General features: G+C 38.2%; 1 protein-coding gene across 1 annotated transcript in view; it reads left to right on the plus strand.

Annotated features, from left to right (window-relative positions):
• LOC308691222 (uncharacterized protein) overlaps nucleotides 1-1497 on the plus strand; it is a 7542-nt gene extending 6045 nt beyond the window's left edge. Inside the window, exon 2 of the mRNA XM_081366235.1 lies at nucleotides 1-1497. This exon is cut by the window's left edge and continues 149 nt beyond it. Within this exon, the coding sequence (XP_081222361.1) occupies nucleotides 1-504 (504 nt within the window). The 3' untranslated portion in view covers nucleotides 505-1497.
• The last annotated feature ends 12485 nt before the right edge of the window (nucleotides 1498-13982 follow it).

Raw genomic sequence — 13982 nt, forward strand, 5'->3', positions numbered from 1 at the left:
AAGAGGAAGATTCCCAGTGAAGCCGAGGCTCTGGAGGATCCGGATGACGGCGACGGAAGCGCTCGCGATTCGCCCGAGGAGTCGCTCGACGAGTCCAGCGGCGGAGACTCAAAGTCCAGCCTGGGAAACAGAGCAAAGAGTGACGGCAGGTTTGAGCCCAAGCATCCGCTCAAAGCGGCGATCCCGCTCAATCCCATAATGCCCCTGTCTATCGTGGCTCAGCTCAAACCACTGCAACACATGAGGCCGCTGGTCTCCGCTCTTCCTCCGGGCCTGAAGGGGGCGCCGGCGTCCGGTTCACCAGCGCAGACCTCAGAGCCTCCGACACACACACGGGCCTCAGAGAACGAGCCTCTGAAGAGTGTCCAGAAAGCCTTGGATGAGGACGAGCTGTTCCTCCTGAGTTTCGTCCCGGCCCTCAAAAGACTGACGCCACAGAAAAGAGCCGTGGTTAAAATGCAGATCCAGAAGATCATGTTCGACGCAGAGTTCAAGGACCAGTGAACACACTGATGGAGTCGGACTCAGTGCAAGGACACGAGCTTTACAGTGGAGCCCGGAAACATCTCACTGGCAATTATGGTTGAAATTGTGACTGTCAAAATTCTGACTTGAGTCGTAAAAAAGTCGAAACTGACTTAAGTCAAAATTGCGTCAAAATAGTTGGACTTAGAATTTTGACTCATAATTTCAACTGTCATATTTGACTTAAGTCATGAAATTATAGTTGAAATTATGACTGTCAAAATTCTGACTTAAGTCGTAAAAAAGTCAAATCTGACTTGCCAAAATTGCGACAAAAAGTTGGAATTATGAAATTATGGTTGAAATTATGACTGTCATAATTCTGACATAAGTCAGACATAAGTCAAATTTTGATATTGTCAAAATTCTTCTTCCCGAAGACGTAAAAAATCAAAATTGCGACAAAAAGTTTAAATTATGACACACTAAGTCATAATAAGATATAATTAAGTCATTTTGATCCATAATTTCATCTGATTTAACACATAAAAAGTCGAAATTGACTTCAAATATGACCGTTGAAATTATAATCAAATTTTAAAAAATGTATAATTAAAATATGAAAAAGTCATAATTCTGATTTAAGTCATAATTATGAATGATATTAAAAAGTCAAAACTGCCATAAAAAGTCAGAATTATGAAATAAATATTGACTTGTTATTAAAATGTAAAAAATTCTGACCTAAGACAGTAAAAAAGTAATTCAACTCTTCAGAGTTCAAAGACCAGCGAACACACCAGCGTTCACTCCCGATCTTTCACTCGATTCACACTGGACCCCTGGAACATTTGACTGCATCCTTTAGATTAAAAGATGCTTTATTTGTGTAAATATCTCAGTATGAAGCTGGAGATGAAGTCCCTCAGCGTTTGACGAGGTTTGATTGGATATTCAGTGGCTCAAAAGCCCTGTTTTTGTAAAATATCACCAGTGAAAATGTTCTTGCATCATTAAATGTCTTGAACCGCTACTGTGTCGTTTGAGGCTCAGATGAATGTGAATTATGTTTGACGGCTGCGTGTTCGGATGACTCGTAAAGTCTAGGGATGCTCCGATATGAAGATTCTGGCCGATACCGATGACTGATAATTCTTAATATTTGAAAGCCGATAACCGATATATCGGCTGATAAATCTAAGTCCAAATTTTTATGTCATTTTTGAGAGCCTGATTACAAAAACAAAAAATCCATGTCCCAAAAACACAATTATAATGTTATATTTACAATTTTATGTAGCCGATACGACAGACTTAACTGTTGCACTTTACAATATTTTCCTTTTTTGAAGTGATTCCAATCATATTCAAAATCATAATGTTGAACAGTGCGCATCTGAAGAGTCTCAGCTGAAGGAAATAATACATTATTGATCGGCTTTAATATATCGGACAAATTTTCTCATCAGACCGAAGACGATAACATTAAAAATGAACCGATATCGGCCAATATATCCTGCATCTAAAATCAGCTTCCTGATGTTGTTTTAAAGATCTCACATAAAATAAATGTGAAATATTAACTTCAATGGAAGTTGGGGAATCATTTATCATATATTTGAGCTTCTCTGTCCAGCTTTGCTTCAAAGAGAGACGAGAGATGAAGCTTTTCCTTCACCGTTCACTTAAAGCATTTAAAGATATAATCAGATTAATATAATAAAGCACACACTAAAATATAGAAATAAATGTATAATTGAAATTAATAACATATAATGGAACTACATGCATTTTTATAATTTATGAGAGGCAAAAGTTTATCAGTCCCGATCAACATGACACTAAAAACCATAATCTCAACAATATAAAGCAAATGAATATCCGTAAGCCGGACAGACGCTGTTTATTTGTACTTTTGATCCTCCTTATCGCTGTGGCTTAAGACAGATTTTGAAAATCCATTAATTCCTTGATAAAAAGCATGCTTGCGGACTTGTATGATTACAAAGGATTTGTGGAGAATGAATAGAACATGTACGATATGTCTTTCTGTGGAGGAGAGACACTGAAGGAGTGTGTGTCGGTGATAAGACACGCGTCCAGACGCCGCTCCAGTCTTTCTGCCGTCTCAGATTGAGATACAGCTCCACTTTTAGCATCAGAAACCATCGAATAAAACCATGAGGAGAGCCACAGTTCACACATGACCAAGAAAATATAAACCAACGGCAAAAAATGTTCTTTCTCAGTTTTCCAGGAATATACATTTACATTTATTCATTTAGCAGATGCTTTTATCCAAAGCGACTTACAAATGAGAACAATAGAAGCAGTGAAACTAACAACAGGACAACAATATGCAAGTGTTATGACCCTTCCCAGTTTAATCTAACGGAGTAAATGTTCATTTGTTTTGTTTTTTATAGAATAAGGAATATCAATATCAAATTTCTGAATAATTGCATCAAAATTAAGGGAGTTTATGGTTAAAACAAGTTCTTGTGTTACAAACTCACTTCATTTTGATACATTTTTCATTAAACAAGTCTTAATATCTTCAGTTGTGTTGCTTAAATGCATCTTGATTTAAGAATGTTTAGATGGGTTTTTTTTTTCTGCAATAATATGGGTTTATGAAGCATAATGCATGTGTTTTTCCAAGTTTCACCATAAAGTAAAACCTACAGAGCATCACAGCAACTGACCAAGAAAATATAAACTAACTGAAAAAAATATATTTATTTTTCAGTTTTCCAATACGATCACAACATACTTAAGAAAAATGACTGAAGATATTACATTTCTGAAAAATGCATCAAAATTAAGAGTTAAAACTCACAAACTCACTTCATTTTGATACATTTTTCATTAAACAAGTCTAAATATCTTCAGTTGTGTTGCTTCTCCAGTAAATGCATCTTGATTTAAGAAAGTTTAGATGTTTTTTTTTTGTTTTGTTTTTTGTTTTTTTGCAGTAATATGGGTTCACTGAAAAAAATGATTCGTTGAATTTAATAAAAAAAAATACCGTAAGTGGTTGCACACAATTGTGTTTAGCACACAATTTAGTTAACTTAATGCATTTGTTTAAATGTAGCTAAAATCAATTGTGTGCAACCACTTACGATAAGTTTCTTTTATTAAATTCAACGAATCATTTTTTTCAGTGTTTTATGAAGCATTTATGCTTGTGTTTGTCCAAGTTTCACCATAAATCAAAACCTACAGAAGCATCACGGTTCCCCAAAACACTGTTTAAGCGAATAAAGGCCCGGTCAGTGAATGCTGGGATCTGGGAGGGTTAAACAGGTTTGACACGCAGCAAATCTCATGCAAATGCCGGATCCGGAGCTGATCCTCTCGGAGAATCGCAGCACATTTATCTTTCAGCGCAACAATGAGGATTTCCGGCTCTCGTACGTCTCATTTGATACGGTGAAATCAGATTTCCCGTCAGTAAAGCCAGATTACCTGAATCTCCTGCGCTCTCTAACACCTTCACAAAACTGCCCAGATTAGCTGGGATTTTTCACACACTTTATACCTTTTTCCCGCTCGGCTGTATAGAAGGATTAGGTTTTGTCTCCTTGCTTTTAATCTATTTGGTAAATGGGGGTTTGACAGCGACCCGGCTCTTATATGAGTGTGTTCTCCTCAGTCTGGGTCCAGAAGAGCCAGAGGAACGTGTTCATGGACACAAAGCGCTTCTCGTTCAGCATCGACAGCATTCTGAGCGCTGGCTTGGAGAACCGAGACCAGATCTTGGAAAGCCCTCATGTTTCGGGATCCTGTGAGGAGAAACTGGCCTCGGGATCCTCAGGGAATCAGGAGGCTCACGGATGCTTCTGTTCTCACTGTGGAGAGATCATTCACCGTAAGACATGCTTTCTTTCCTCTCTGCAATCCCAAGATCAATATCTTGTTTAAGGAAATGAATCCTTAAGGAAAAACTCCAGGATCTCTCAAAAATGTCTTAGGAAAAATGTTTTGCATGACAGGAACTCTTTACTATAAGGTTCATTAGTTAACATGAACTGAGAATCAGCATTTATTAATCTTAGTTAATATTAATTTTAACATTTACAAGGCTTTCTTTGACTTCCTTGTCTTTGAATCCTTAAGGAAAAACTCCAGGATCTCTTGCGCGTCTCTCAAAAATGTCTGTTTTATTTCAGTTAACGTTTTGAAGTAGCAATTTTTTTATTTTAATGTTTTAGTTAACTATAATAACTCTTGGTAACACTTTATTTTAAGGTGATGTAGTTGCACATTACTATATGTACTTACTATAGTAACAGTAAATTATGCATAATTACAAGTGAATAACCCCAAACCAAACCATATCTCGTACATAATTCATTAAATTTACTCAGTGCTTATTTGATGTAACTACGTCACCCAAAGAGTGACATAACCCTCGTTTGTTTCTGATGAAAACAGTGTTCTGATGCTTTGATTTTGGGGTGTAATATGTCCAGACGTGTTGCTTCTGGGGTGTAATATGTTGATTTTGGGGTGTAATATGTTGATTTTGGGGTGTAATATGTTGATTCTGGGGTGTAATATGTTGATTTTGGGGTGTAATATGTTGATTCTGGGGTGTAATATGTCCAGACGTGTTGCTTCTGGGGTGTAATATGTTGATTTTGGGGTGTAATATGTTGATTTTGGGGTGTAATATGTTGATTCTGGGGTGTAATATGTTGATTTTGGGGTGTAATATGTTGATTCTGGGGTGTAATATGTCCAGACGTGTTGCTTCTGGGGTGTAATATGTTGATTTTGGGGTGTAATATGTTGATTTTGGGGTGTAATATGTTGATTTTGGGGTGTAATATGTTGATTCTGGGGTGTAATATGTTGATTCTAGGGTGTAATATGTTGATTTTGGGGTGTAATATGTTGATTCTGGGGTGTAATATGTTGATTTTGGGGTGTAATATGTTGATTTTGGGGTGTAATATGTTGATTCTGGGGTGTAATATGTCCAGACGTGTTGATTTTGGGGTGTAATATGTCCAGACGTGTTGCTTCTGGGGTGTAATATGTTGATTCTGGGGTGTAATATGTTGATTCTGGGGTGTAATATGTTGATTTTGGGGTGTAATATGTTGATTCTGGGGTGTAATATGTCCAGACGTGTTGATTCTGGGGTGTAATGTTGATTTTGGGGTGTAATATGTTGATTCTGGGGTGTAATATGTCCAGACGTGTTGGTTCTGGGGTGTAATATGTTGATTTTGGGGTGTAATATGTTGATTCTGGGGTGTAATATGTTGATTCTGGGGTGTAATATGTTGATTCTGGGGTGTAATATGTTGATTTTGGGGTGTAATATGTCCAGACGTGTTGGTTCTGGGGTGTAATGTTGATTTTGGGGTGTAATATGTTGATTCTGGGGTGTAATATGTCCAGACGTGTTGATTCTGGGGTGTAATGTTGATTTTGGGGTGTAATATGTTGATTCTGGGGTGTAATATGTCCAGACGTGTTGGTTCTGGGGTGTAATATGTTGATTTTGGGGTGTAATATGTTGATTCTGGGGTGTAATATGTTGATTCTGGGGTGTAATATGTTGATTCTGGGGTGTAATATGTTGATTTTGGGGTGTAATATGTCCAGACGTGTTGGTTCTGGGGTGTAATATGTTGATTTTGGGGTGTAATATGTTGATTCTGGGGTGTAATATGTCCAGACGTGTTGATTCTGGGGTGTAATGTTGATTTTGGGGTGTAATATGTTGATTCTGGGGTGTAATATGTCCAGACGTGTTGGTTCTGGGGTGTAATATGTTGATTTTGGGGTGTAATATGTTGATTCTGGGGTGTAATATGTTGATTCTGGGGTGTAATATGTTGATTCTGGGGTGTAATATGTTGATTTTGGGGTGTAATATGTCCAGACGTGTTGGTTCTGGGGTGTAATATGTTGATTTTGGGGTGTAATATGTTGATTCTGGGGTTTAATATGTTGATTCTGGGGTGTAATATGTTGATTCTGGGGTGTAATATGTTGATTCTGGGGTGTAATATGTTGATTCTGGGGTGTAATATGTCCAGACGTGTTGCTTCTGGGGTGTAATATGTTGATTTTGGGGTGTAATATGTTGATTTTGGGGTGTAATATGTTGATTCTGGGGTGTAATATGTCCAGACGTGTTGATTCTGGGGTGTAATATGTCCAGATTTTGGGGTCTAATATGTTGATTCTGGGGTGTAATATGTTGATTTTGGGGTGTAATATGTTGATTTTGGGGTGTGATATGTTGATTTTGGGGTGTAATATGTTGATTTTGGGGTGTAATATGTTGATTTTGGGGTGTAATATGTTGATTCTGGGGTGTAATATGTCCAGACGTGTTGATTTTGGGGTGTAATATGTCCAGACGTGTTGCTTCTGGGGTGTAATATGTTGATTTTGGGGTTTTGATTTTGGGGTGTAATATGTTGATTTTGGGGTGTAATATGTTGATTTTGGGGTGTAATATGTTGATTCTGGGGTGTAATATGTCCAGACGTGTTGATTCTGGGGTGTAATGTTGATTTTGGGGTGTAATATGTTGATTCTGGGGTGTAATATGTCCAGACGTGTTGATTCTTGGGTGTAATATGTTGATTCTGGGGTGTAATATGTTGATTCTGGGGTGTAATATGTTGATTTTGGGGTGTAATATGTTGTTTCTGGGGTGTAATGTGTTGATTCTGGGGTGTAATGTGTTGATTCTGGGGTGTAATATGTTGATTTTGGGGTGTAATATGTTGATTTTGGGGTGTAATATGTTGATTTTGGGGTGTAATATGTCCAGACGTGTTGATTCTGGGGTGTAATGTTGATTTTGGGGTGTAATATGTTGATTCTGGGGTGTAATATGTTGATTCTGGGGTGTAATATGTTGATTCTGGGGTGTAATATGTTGATTCTGGGGTGTAATATGTCCAGACGTGTTGATTCTGGGGTGTAATATGTTGATTTTGGGGTGTAATATGTTGATTCTGGGGTGTAATATGTTGATTTTGGGGTGTAATATGTTGTTTCTGGGGTGTAATATGTTGATTCTGGGGTGTAATATGTTGATTTTGGGGTGTAATATGTTGATTTTGGGGTGTAATATGTTGATTTTGGGGTGTAATATGTCCAGACGTGTTGATTCTGGGGTGTAATGTTGATTTTGGGGTGTAATATGTTGATTCTGGGGTGTAATATGTCCAGACGTGTTGATTCTGGGGTGTAATATGTTGATTTTGGGGTGTAATATGTTGATTCTGGGGTGTAATATGTTGATTCTGGGGTGTAATATGTTGATTCTGGGGTGTAATATGTCCAGACGTGTTGATTCTGGGGTGTAATATGTTGATTTTGGGGTGTAATATGTTGATTCTGGGGTGTAATATGTTGATTCTGGGGTGTAATATGTTGATTCTGGGGTGTAATATGTCCAGACGTGTTGATTCTGGGGTGTAATATGTTGATTCTGGGGTGTAATATGTTGATTCTGGGGTGTAATATGTTGATTTTGGGGTGTAATATGTTGATTTTGGGATGTAATATGTCCAGACGTGTTGATTCTGGGGTGTAATATGTTGATTCTGGGGTGTAATATGTCCAGACGTGTTGATTCTGGGGTGTAATGTTGATTTTGGGGTGTAATATGTTGATTCTGGGGTGTAATATGTCCAGATGTGTTGATTCTGGGGTGTAATATGTTGATTCTGGGGTGTAATATGTTGATTTTGGGGTGTAATATGTCCAGTCGTGTTGATTCTGGGGTGTAATATGTTGATTTTGGGGTGTAATATGTCCAGTCGTGTTGATTCTGGGGTGTAATATGTTGATTTTGGGGTGTAATATGTCCAGTCGTGTTGATTCTGGGGTGTAATATGTTGATTCCGGGGTGTAATATGTTGATTCTGGGGTGTAATATGTCCAGAAATGTTGATTCTGGGGTGTAATATGTTGATTCTGGGGTGTAATATGTTGACTTTGGGGTGTAATATGTTGATTTTGGGGTGTAATATGTTGATTTTGGGGTGTAATATGTCCAGACGTGTTGATTCTGGGGTGTAATATGTCCAGACGTGTTGATTCTGGGGTGTAATATGTCCAGACGTGTTGATTCTGGGGTGTAATACGTTGATTCTGGGGTGTAATATGTTGATTCTGGGGTGTAATATGTTGATTCTGGGGTTTAATATGTCCAGACGTGTTGATTCTGGGGTGTAATGTGTCCAGACGTGTTGATTCTGGGGTGTAATATGTTGATTCTGGGGTGTAATATGTTGATTCTGGGGTGTAATATGTCCAGACGTGTTGATTCTGGGGTGTAATACGTTGATTCTGGGGTGTAATATGTTGATTCTGGGGTGTAATATGTTGATTCTGGGGTTTAATATGTCCAGACGTGTTGATTCTGGGGTGTAATATGTCCAGACGTGTTGATTCTGGAGTGTAATATGTCCAGACGTGTTGCTTCTGGGGTGTAATATGTCTAGACGTGTGTTTTCTGTGCTGTAGTTTGGGGTCCGAGGATGTTCGCTGACCCGGCTCCTGCTGCAGAATCATCCAGCTTCGCTCACGTTCAGAGGAGGGTTCGGCGGCACCGCACGATCTTCACCGAGGAACAGCTGGAGGCTCTGGAGGATCTGTTCCGGCAGAACCAGTATCCCGACATCAACACCCGAGAGGATCTGGCCCAGCGCACACACCTGCGCGAGGAGAGAGTCGAGGTCATCCACAGCCATTCATACGCCATCTTTCACCCTTAAACTCCCAGCTTACAAAAGTATGCTCTTGTTCCTATTAAAGGGATAGTTCACCCAAAAATTAAAATTAGCCCATGATTTACTCACTCTCAAGTCATCCTAGGTGTATATGACATTCTTCTTTCAGACGAACACAATCAGAGTTATATTAAAAAAATGTCCTGGCTCTATCAAGCTTTATAATGGCAATGAATGGTTGTTTCTGTTTTGAAGTCCATAAAAGTGCATCTATCCATCCTAAAAGTGCATCTATCCATCATAAAAGTGCATATTTTCATCATAAAGTGCATCTGTCCATCATAAAAGTGCATCTATCCATCATAAAAGTGCATCTGTCCATCATAAAAGTCCATCTATCCATCATAAAAGTGCATCTATCTATCATAAAAGTGCATCTGTCCATCATAAAGTGCATCTGTCCATTATAAAAGTGCATCTCTCCATCATAAAAGTGGATCTGTCCATCATAAAAGTGCATCTCTCCATCATAAAAGTGGATCTGTCCATCATAAAAGTGCATCTCTCCATCATAAAAGTGCATCTCTCCATCATAAAAGTGGATCTGTCCATCATAAAAGTGGATCTGTCCATCATAAAAGTGCATCTGTCCATCATACAAGTGCATCTCTCCATCATAAAAGTGGATCTGTCCATCATAAAAGTGCATCTCTCCATCATAAAAGTGGATCTGTCCATCATAAAAGTGCATCTGTCCATCATAAAAGTGCATCTCTCCATCATAAAAGTGGATCTGTCCATCATAAAAGTGCATCTCTCCATCATAAAAGTGGATCTGTCCATCATAAAAGTGGATCTGTCCATCATAAAAGTGCATCTGTCCATCATACAAGTGCATCTCTCCATCATAAAAGTGGATCTGTCCATCATAAAAGTGCATCTCTCCATCATAAAAGTGGATCTGTCCATCATAAAAGTGCATCTGTCCATCATAAAAGTGCATCTCTCCATCATAAAAGTGGATCTGTCCATCATAAAAGTGCATCTCTCCATCATAAAAGTGGATCTGTCCATCATAAAAGTGGATCTGTCCATCATAAAAGTGGATCTGTCCATCATAAAAGTGGATCTGTCCATCATAAAAGTGCATCTGTCCATCATAAAAGTGCATCTATCCATCATAAAAGTGCATCTATCCATCATAAAAGTGCATCTGTCCATCATAAAAGTTCATCTGTCCATCATAAAAGTGCATCTGTCCATCATAAAAGTGCATCTGTCCATCATAAAAGTGCATCTGTCCATCATAAAAGTGATCTGTCCATCATAAAAGTGGATCTGTCCATCATAAAAGTGCATCTGTCCATGATAAAAGTGCATCTGTCCATCATAAAAGTGCATCTGTCCATCATAAAAGTGCATCTGTCCATCATAAAAGTCCATCTATCCATCATAAAAGTGCATCTGTCCATCATAAAAGTGGCATCTGTCCATCATAAAAGTGGATCTGTCCATCATAAAAGTGCATCTGTCCATCATAAAAGTGCATCTATCCATCATAAAGTGCATCTATCCATCATAAAAGTGCATCTGTCCATCATAAAAGTGCATCTGTCCATCATAAAAGTGCATCTATCCATCATAAAAGTGCATCTGTCCATCATAAAAAGTCCATCTATCCATCATAAAAGTGCATCTGTCCATCATAAAAGTGCATCTGTCCATCATAAAAGTCCATCTATCCATCATAAAAGTCCATCTTATCCATCATAAAAGTGCATCTGTCCATCATAAAAGTGCATCTATCCATCATAAAAGTGGATCTGTCCATCATGAAAGTGCATCTGTCCATCATAAAAGTGATCTGTCCATCATAAAAGTGCATCTGTCCATCATAAAAGTGCATCTGTCCATCATAAAAGTGCATCTGTCCATCATAAAAGTGGATCTGTCCATCATAAAAGTGCATCTGTCCATCATAAAAGTCCATCTATCCATCATAAAAGTGGATCTGTCCATCATAAAAGTGCATCTGTCCATCATAAAAGTGGATCTGTCCATCATTAAAGTGCATCTGTCCATCATAAAAGTGCATCTGTCCATCATAAAAGTGCATCTGTCCATCATAAAAGTCCATCTATCCATCATAAAAGTGGATCTGTCCATCATAAAAGTGCATCTGTCCATCATAAAAGTGCATCTGTCCATCATAAAAGTGCATCTGTCCATCATAAAGTGCATCTATCCATCATAAAAGTGGATGTGTCCATCATAAAAGTGCATCTGTCCATCATAAAAGTGCATCTGTCCATCATAAAAGTGCATCTGTCCATCATAAAAGTGCATCTATCCATCATAAAAGTGGATCTGTCCATCATAAAAGTGCATCTATCCATCATAAAAGTGGATCTGTCCATCATAAAAGTGCATCTGTCCATCATAAAAGTGGATCTGTCCATCATTAAAGTGCATCTGTCCATCATAAAAGTGCATCTGTCCATCATAAAAGTGCATCTGTCCATCATAAAAGTCCATCTATCCATCATAAAGGTGGATCTGTCCATCATAAAAGTGCATCTGTCCATCATAAAAGTGCATCTGTCCATCATAAAAGTGCATCTGTCCATCATAAAGTGCATCTATCCATCATAAAAGTGGATCTGTCCATCATAAAAGTGCATCTATCCATCATAAAAGTGGATCTGTCCATCATAAAAGTGCATCTGTCCATCATAATAGTGGATCTGTCCATCATAAAAGTGCATCTGTCCATCATAAAAGTCCATCTGTCCATCATAAAAGTCCATCTATCCATCATAAAAGTGCATCTATCCATCATAAAAGTGGATCTGTCCATCATAAAAGTGCATCTGTCCATCATAAAAGTGCATCTGTCCATCATAAAAGTGCATCTGTCCATTATAAAAGTGCATCTCTCCATCATAAAAGTGGATCTGTCCATCATAAAAGTGCATCTCTCCATCATAAAAGTGGATCTGTCCATCATAAAAGTGCATCTCTCCATCATAAAAGTGCATCTCTCCATCATAAAAGTGGATCTGTCCATCATAAAAGTGGATCTGTCCATCATAAAAGTGGATCTGTCCATCATAAAAGTGCATCTGTCCATCATACAAGTGCATCTCTCCATCATAAAAGTGGATCTGTCCATCATAAAAGTGCATCTCTCCATCATAAAAGTGGATCTGTCCATCATAAAAGTGCATCTGTCCATCATAAAAGTGCATCTCTCCATCATAAAAGTGGATCTGTCCATCATAAAAGTGCATCTCTCCATCATAAAAGTGGATCTGTCCATCATAAAAGTGGATCTGTCCATCATAAAAGTGGATCTGTCCATCATAAAAGTGCATCTGTCCATCATAAAAGTGCATCTATCCATCATAAAAGTGCATCTGTCCATCATAAAAGTTCATCTATCCATCATAAAAGTGCATCTGTCCATCATAAAAGTGCATCTCTCCATCATAAAAGTGCATCTATCCATCATAAAAGTGCATCTGTCCATCATAAAAGTGCATCTCTCCATCATAAAAGTGGATCTGTCCATCATAAAAGTGCATCTGTCCATCATAAAAGTGCATCTCTCCATCATAAAAGTGGATCTGTCCATCATAAAAGTGCATCTCTCCATCATAAAAGTGGATCTGTCCATCATAAAAGTGCATCTCTCCATCATAAAAGTGGATCTGTCCATCATAAAAGTGGATCTGTCCATCATAAAAGTGGATCTGTCCATCATAAAAGTGGATCTGTCCATCATAAAAGTGGATCTGTCCATCATAAAAGTGCATCTGTCCATCATAAAAGTGGATCTGTCCATCATAAAAGTGCATCTGTCCATCATAAAAGTGGATCTGTCCATCATAAAAGTGCATCTGTCCATCATAAAAGTGCATCTGTCCATCATAAAAGTGCATCTGTCCATCATAAAAGTGGATCTGTCCATCATAAAAGTGCATCTGTCCATCATAAAAGTGGATCTGTCCATCATAAAAGTGCATCTGTCCATCATAAAAGTGCATCTGTCCATCATAAAAGTGGATCTATCCATCATAAAAGTGCATCTCTCCATCATAAAAGTGGATCTGTCCATCATAAAAGTGGATCTGTCCATCATAAAAGTGCATCTGTCCATCATAAAAGTGGATCTGTCCATCATAAAGGTGGATCTGTCCATCATAAAAGTGGATCTGTCCATCATAAAAGTGGATCTGTCCATCATAAAAGTGGATCTGTCCATTATAAAGGTGGATCTGTCCATCATAAAAGTGCATCTATCCATCATAAAGGTGGATCTGTCCATCATAAAGGTGGATCTGTCCATCATAAAGGTGGATCTGTCCATCATAAAGGTGGATCTGTCCATCATAAAGGTGGATCTGTCCATCATAAAAGTGCATCTGTCCATCATAAAAGTGGATCTGTCCATCATAAAGGTGGATCTGTCCATCATAAAGGTGGATCTGTCCATCATAAAGGTGGATCTGTCCATCATAAAAGTGGATCTGTCCATCATAAAAGTGCATCTGTCCATCATAAAAGTGCATCTGTCCATCATAAAAGTGGATCTATCCATCATAAAAGTGCATCTGTCCATCATAAAAGTGCATCTATTGATTATAAAAGTGCATCTGTCCATCATAAAAGTGCATCTCTCCATCATAAAAGTGCATCTGTCCATCATAAAAGTGGATCTCTCCATCATAAAAGTGCATCTCTCCATCATAAAAGTGCATCTGTCCATCATAAAAGTGCATCTGTCCATCATAAAAGTGC

The sequence above is a fragment of the Scardinius erythrophthalmus genome, assembly GCF_964197995.2.
Source record: "Scardinius erythrophthalmus genome assembly, chromosome: 5".
Classification (NCBI taxonomy): domain Eukaryota; kingdom Metazoa; phylum Chordata; class Actinopteri; order Cypriniformes; family Leuciscidae; genus Scardinius; species Scardinius erythrophthalmus.